The 7843-nt window shown below is 34.5% G+C and overlaps 1 protein-coding gene across 1 annotated transcript in view; it reads right to left on the reverse strand.

Annotated features, from left to right (window-relative positions):
- LOC106469446 overlaps positions 1-7843 on the reverse strand; it is a 38975-nt gene that overhangs the window by 11225 nt on the left and 19907 nt on the right. Inside the window, exons 8-11 of the mRNA XM_022397964.1 lie at positions 7237-7671; positions 3492-6551; positions 2148-2225; positions 1470-1595 (exon numbers count right to left, since the gene is read on the reverse strand). Of these exons, the coding sequence (XP_022253672.1) occupies positions 1470-1595; positions 2148-2225; positions 3492-6551; positions 7237-7671 (3699 nt within the window). The remainder of the gene's footprint in view (positions 1-1469; positions 1596-2147; positions 2226-3491; positions 6552-7236; positions 7672-7843) is intronic.

Consider the following 7843-nt stretch of genomic DNA (forward strand, 5'->3'; position numbering starts at 1 on the left):
CTTTCTTGTTCCAGTTGCCACTGCTGTAGTCTCTCTTCCTAGTTTATCCATTTGTACTTCTTGTTTCCTTTCTTGTTCCAGTTGCCACTGCTGTAGTCTCTCTTCCTAGTTTATTTTTTCGTTCTTCTTGTTTCCTTTCTTGTTCCAGTTGCCACTGCTAGTCTTTCTTCTTGTTTATTTTTTTTCTCTTCCAACCACTGCTGGAGGCTTTCTTGTTTATTTTCTTTTTCGAGCTGCCACTGTTGCAGGTTTTCTTGCAACTGCTGTTGTCTCTCTTCTTGTTTCTTTTCTTTTTCCTCCAACAACTGCTGTAATCTTTCTTCTTGTTTCTTTTCTCGTTCTTCTTGTTTCTTTTCTTTTTCCTCTAACAACTGCTGTAACTTCTCTTCTTGTTTAATTTGTCGTTCTTCTTGTTTCTTTTCTTGTTTAATTTCTCGTTTTTCTTGTTTTTTTCTTTTTCCTCTAACAACTGTTGTATTTTCTCTTCTCGTTCTTCTTGTTTCTTTTGCTATTCTTGTATTGCTGCCATCAAGTCTGCTATGCTGTAGTTTGATTTGCTGCTTCTCGTTTCCATTTTTTTTATCTTCTGTCCCACTCTCTGACACCAATTTGTTACGTCTCCGTTTGTTAATTAATTTTCCGTAACTTCGTTCCGATGAAACTAGCGACACAAGTCCTTACTTAATAAAACTGGTTTATTGTTTCCGAATATAACTTTACCATACACTTAATTTCAACAATCGCGCTAAAACAAACGCTATAACAACGAACGTGCTCACCTTCAATAATACTCTCTGACTGCAGATCAATTAATGTGTGTGTAGACAGTGAGTTATCCCGTCACACCGTGACCATCTTATATATATCAGACCACCCCCCAATCTAGTAAATGCTAGAGCACTCCCGAAGGAGAAACGTGACCTCGCTGACGCAACAATATACACACAAACACTTTAGATAAGAACCAGCTGCCTGGACTGGTTTACTCCTAAAATACATCGGTCACACAAAGTACCAAAAACAACTTTCTCAACTATCGAAAGTTTATGTACTGAATGACCACCATTACGATACTCAACTATGAAATGACCACTAAATTATTCAACAAAAGAAAAGTGACCACATTATTCAAGTTGAAAGGACCGTCACATTAACAAGTATTTATATATAAAACATCTGTTTAGGATTTAGATGTAACAGAAATAAGTTAAAGACTTAAGTCAGTTAGGGTTATGATTCTTCTAGACCATTAAAATATACCGTTTTCCCTTTTTAGCAGGTATCATTATATCGAAGTTGAATTTATTAATAATTTCTTACCTAAATGAGAAATACCAAAGAAATTTACATTTTCTATAGTCGACACGTGTGTGTCACATACTTGTTTTCTGACGGAAAATGAGGAGAAGATTATGTTAAACTTGCACGTGACGTTAAATAGTAATGTCTAGCGAGCTAGTTACGGTTACCTTCCATTCGGATAGGTCGTCTTGGTGACGCTGTCGTACCGCTTCTTCGCTCGTCACTTGAACATTTTGTTTGACTTTTTGTTGATAGGCCTTCATCAAACTTTTCATCTGTTCTTCATACTCAGTCTGTTTATTGGAAGATGAAAAAAAAATGTAGCAGTTTGACACTTATTTCCATCTTAGAATGAATAATGAAAATAAAATAATCACAGAAGTTAAAAAATATCGGTTTAGTTAATGTTTTAACCTGTTATCATCTCCACCAGTACATTTAGGCCGAGTATGGTAAAAAAAAAAAACTGTCCGAGGACAATAAAGAATCAAAGAAAAGAGCACAAAATAAAATAAAGGCATGCTGGGAAATGAGGGTGTCATAATGTGATGGTCAACCTCACTATTCGTTGGTAAAAAAGTAGCCTAAGAGTTGGCAGTGAGTGGTGTCGACTAGCTGTAGCTGACCTCCATACAGCCTATCACAGCTAAATTATGAATGACTAGCCCTTTAGTAGCTTTGCACAAAATTCAAACCAAACCAAAATATGACATCGCGAGTTTATATAAAATATTGTAGAAAAAATATATATTTTAGCTTTAGTTTATATAAATACACACACAAACGTACACATCAGCTGTGGAAAGGAAGAAAATACAGGATCAAAGAACTAAAAGTTAACATACTTTCAAGTTTCTGAGGTGTGTCTGAGTAAGTTGTAGTTCATTTTGAAGGCTTTCTACTTTCTTCTCTTGTGTTTCAATCTAAAATAAGGAAAACAAATGACCTTCTGCAGATCAAAAAACAATATAATAAATATATCTAAATATTGTCTGACTTAATATGAAATCTTTGGAATATATAAACACATGTGTATGTAGACACATCTACCTTATAGATAAAGACATGTGTATGTAGACACATCTACCTTATAGATAAACACGTGTAACCTGTGTATGTAGACACATCTACCTTATAGATAAACACATGTGTATGTAGACACATCTACCTTATAGATAAACACATGTGTATGTAGACACATCTACCTTATAGATAAACACATGTGTATGTAGACACATCTACCTTATAGATAAACACATGTGTATGTAGACACATCTACCTTATAGATAAACACATGTGTATGTAGACACATCTACCTTATAGATAAACACGTGTATGTAGACACATCTACCTTATAGATAAACACATGTGTATGTAGACACATCTACCTTATAGATAAACATGTGTATGTAGACACATCTACCTTATAGATAAACACGTGTATGTAGACACATCTACCTTATAGATAAACACATGTGTATGTAGACACATCTACCTTATAGATAAACACATGTGTATGTAGACACATCTACCTTATAGATAAACACATGTGTATGTAGACACATCTACCTTATAGATAAACACATGTGTATGTAGACACATCTACCTTATAGATAAACACATGTGTATGTAGACACATCTACCTTATAGATAAACACATGTAACCTGTATATGTAGACACATCTACCTTATAGATAAACACGTGTATTTTCTTTACATGTATATATATATGATCATGTATACCTTGTATATATATATATATATATACACCCAATCTATATTGTATATACAAACACTGTCATGTACACAGTATATATATATATAAAAACATTTTGGAGCCTCTCTACGTCATTATCATTGTTAATGAACTATGAATGTCGAACGTGTATTATAAAAGGAAGTAGCAAACATAATTATGCTGACACATTAAAAACTGGGTTATAAACACAACTTTACGGTTTGTCTAGCAAGACAACAATCACTGTGTTAACATGAACCATTACATTAAAGACTGTTAAGTATCTATGTTAGAACAATTCATTGAGTAACACAGAAACACTTAAAGAACAGCCAACTAAATTAGTTGTTACACCAATCACTGTAATTACCTAAATATATCAATGTGTTATACCAAATACTGCTGGCAACAAAATTGTGTTTATTTATGAAAAAAAATACCATTAGGTTACCTGATCGTTAAAACTGGCTTCTAACTGTTTCCTCAAGTTTTTCTTTTCATCTTGTAATGAAGCTGTTTGTTCCTCGTAAGCTCGTGTAACTTCTTCAAGTTTACTGCTTATTTCTTTACAGGTGTGACACATTGTTCCTTGCTGTTGATAACATTCCACTTCTGTACACAAGCAGTCCACCTCCTTCTTGAAAAACTCGCATGTTCGACATGATTCCCCTAACTGCTGTTGTTGCTCTATCTTCAAAGCTTCAAACTCTAAGTGAGCCTTCTTCAGTTCCTCTTGGTAGCTGGTTCTCACTTTAGTCATTTCCTCAGCATATCTTTCATTCAGCTTCATCATGTTTAAAGAATGGAATTTAGCCAACCTCTCAACAACAAGAGAATATCCATTATGACTGTAAGCTGACTCTTGTTTTGAAAGCGAAAATGGAGAGTCGACGGTGATCATTTTGACTGCTTGTTGCTGTAAACAATTGTAAAGATTTTCTGGCAACGTGTCGTCCAGTAGATGAGTGTGATTACTAATATTTGGTTTTGTGCTATTACCTGCTTTAAAGCTGCTGACCCTTTCTGTACAATAAGCAGTAGAACCTTGAAGCAGAGCAGAGACCACACACATATCCGTTATTTCCAAGAGGAGCTGCACCACCCGTTCATTAAGTAAACGTTCTTCAGTACTTGCTTGAATTCTAATAAAAGCTTCACCTTCAGCACAACTGGTTTTTATTTGTGTAAAGATAGATTCGATCTCTTTTCCTAACTCCGTATTCATTGAAGAATTCCAGGCCTCGAAAGTTTTCGATTCAAAATACGAGGACAAAAACCCACACCTTTGAAACATTGACAGGAACTGTTTGTACGATCTTTCACTGCAACAAAGAATAAGTAGGTACATCTCAGCAAGAATTAATTCTTCAGAACAAATACACAAATCTTTCTTTGATCCTTCCTCTTTCAATCTCTGAACTCTCGCATCCTTAAGATACTTGACTAGAGCGATAATTTTCTTGTCCCGTAATCTATCCACTAATTTTTTTACTTTCGTCCATTGTTCTTGTAGAGTCATAACTTCATTTTCCAAGTGATCTTGAGAAACATTATCTTCTGAAGGATTCAAAGAATCGGTCTCGGGTGTGTCTAAGTTGGAAAAGAATGAAGCGAACGAAAAAAGAAATGAAAGGTTTCCATTGTCGTAGTTAATGGACAAACCACACGAGTTAGAGCAAAGTTTATTCTCAAATGCACAAACAAGTTTATGCATGGTATATATTTCTTTAAGAAGTATATTTCTATTCACTAATTTGACTTCACTAATTTTTATAGCTGCTACTGTTATTTCTTGAAGAACAAGTAAGAGGTAGACTAGGTTTATTTTTATATTTTCATCTTTTTCTTCGCTAGAAAGGAGGTACTGACAGGTTTTCGTCAGACGTACAAATTCATCAACAGGACCTTTAGAACATTCGAAACATGTTTTGGTCCCTGAATACTGCTTCTGTAAGACCAAGAAAGTATCTTTGATCCACGCCATTACCATTTTGACTTTCTGAAACAATGTTTCGATACAGGACGAAACAGACACGAGTACATCATCACTAGCACCTCTTGTGGACACAGAGCACAGTTTCAATGACCAATCAGCAGCATACATAGTACTGGCTTCTGTATTGGAGCTTCTGAGAAATGATATCTCTGGTTTCTTTATACACTCTCCTGCTGGCTCATTAACATTAACTACATCACAGGCAGCCTTAACCTTGGATTCTAAATTGTTAAGTCTTGTTAACAGACCAAGTTGTTGGTTACTTTTGGTGTCTGTTTTTGACATTATACCATCCTCATCATTTGTGTTATGACTACTTAAACCAGTTTCAATATGACTTATTTTAGACTCTAAATCTCCAAGTTTGATTCCAAATTCTTTGGAGAGATTTATCCCCTCTTTCCCCTGGAGAGAGTTTTTTCGTTTTTCTTGCCTTAATTCTGCTTTTTCAAGTTTCTGCTTTAGGTAACGCAAGTTTTTTTCAGCAGTTGCCAATTTAGTCGTCAAGTCCTCAACCCTGGCTATCATTAAGGCTATTTGGGAAGAATGTTCTGACTGGAACTGCCTGATATCTTGCTCCAATTGGTAATTATTGATTTCCAAATTGGCATAGCTCTCATTGTTTTCTTGCAGCCTTTTTCTGAGACTTTTGCTCGTCTCATGGGCTTTGTTCAACAAAAGTTTCAAATGAGTGTTCTCGTCACACAAAGACTTGGACGACTCAGTGAACGACTCGTCAGATGAGGACGTTCTGAGAACCATTTCTAATTGTTTTACACGATCTTTTAAGCACGTTTTTTCTCTTTCTAAGCTGTCTATTTGGGTACGAACTTTCCTCAAATCTTGATCTCGGTCATTTAGAGTTGATTTTAAGGAACTTATTTTATTATTAAGCTTCTCTACTTCTACAAGCTTGACACTACAAGCACTCTGAAATTCAATAATAGAATTTTCAGATTTACAAATCTTACTTTCACTCGTTAATTTTTTATCATTCAGACCTAAAATCTTTTCAATTTCACCACACAGACTAAAAATTTCCCTGCCCACTATAAGCGCTTCATCCCTTCTTTCTGGGGATGTTTCTAACTTCTTTTTAAGATTTAATAATCTATCTAGACACAAATGAAGGGATGTCTGCAGATCTTCAAGAACAATAACTTTACTATTAGTAAGCATTTTCTCAGCCTCTTTCTCGACAAACAGTTCTTTCCTGTCGGCCATTTCTTGTTTGAAGATTTTTAGGGTTAGCTCACCAGTATTTGTGATCTTTGTGGGAATTTCACTGTTCTGGCTACGGTCATCATCTTTACAATCTTCATGACAAGCATCTGCATTCGCTATATTTTGTAGATCAGGCTTGATTGTAACCAGGCTGTAACCATTTTCCAGTCTCTTACACGTAAGGTGTTTATTCTTAGAACCATGATCTTTGTCACGTGATACCGGTGTCGAAACACTCACGTCACTACAGCTATTAATGACCTCTGGACAAATGCTGGATTTAGTGCAATCCTGTTCAGGAATTACAGGTGAAACTGATGTAAGTAAAGAACCAGAGTACATGACTAGCTATAAAATATAACACACGTTTTTTTAACATTATGTTGTGACATGAAGGTATTGGAAATTTAATATTTTTGTTCTTATATGTTAATTAAGTACTCAAAAAAAAGTATTTATAATAGTTAAATTTGAAACCAACAGCACTTTAAAATCATAAAAACTACATTTTCCTACATGAAAAAATATTAGTGGTTGAAATTATGTCTAAATATAATGATCATAGAACATGTAATTCTAACAGATTCACATGCAAAAAACCAAAAAATATTAAACATTCTACACATTTTATGTCAAAACAGTTAATGACCTGACCTCTTTCACTAATATTATTAATTGGAGTTTAATATATTTATTAATAATAATTTCATTCACAAACTAAGAAGGAAATGGTCACGTACGAGATGCTCCAAAATATCTAGTTACAGGTCGACACGTTCATGTATGTACTTACAATTTTTAATCTTGGAGATCAAACATTACATTAATGATCTGAATATATGTTTAATTTCATTGCAAAAGTTTAAAAATGCTTCACCAAAAATAAAAAGTCTTATTTAATATCAGAAAAACAAACTTTTTATTGTGAGAATAGCACCTTTTACAAAGGAGAACCAAATGAAACATTTAAACTTACCTTTATCTGTCTCAAAGGTTGAAATTCTGTGCCACAGTTTCTTGAGGTTAACACCTTGTTGTGATGATCTATTTTATCTGAAGGTGAACCCTGGTAAACACTAATAGGTGCTACTAATTTACCATGTTTGTCAGAAATCCTTGACTGCGAAAATCGTGACTTGGTTTTTTCTCTGATTCTAGATGTTACTTTTGGAGGTGACAGAGGACGAGAGTTATCTGGATGTTTGATCTTGTTGGATGTCTTGTTAAGTGGTTTCTGTTGTTGTCTAGAAGAAACTGGAGAAAGAATGGTTGAAGAGAACTTTTCTTGAGGTGTTGTACTTACAAATGAATGTCTCAGATACATTTTACAAACATGATGAAGTGCTTGGATCCAGTTGCTGCGCATTCCAGCCGTGATGGTCGAAAACATATACATCCGGTCATCAAAAGTCTGGAATAAATATAATTTTCATAAAGTCAATAATGATTCAAGAGAATAAAAATCTAACATTATTGTCGGTATACAAAATCATTGTCTTAGTTTAACGAACAATCACAAAGAAGACTTGACCAATAAAGTTTGTTTGGTTGAAGTTAATCACATAGCTGCACAATGGGCTATC

The sequence above is a fragment of the Limulus polyphemus genome, unplaced genomic scaffold, assembly GCF_000517525.1.
Source record: "Limulus polyphemus unplaced genomic scaffold, Limulus_polyphemus-2.1.2 Scaffold3491, whole genome shotgun sequence".
In the NCBI taxonomy this organism is placed as follows: domain Eukaryota; kingdom Metazoa; phylum Arthropoda; class Merostomata; order Xiphosura; family Limulidae; genus Limulus; species Limulus polyphemus.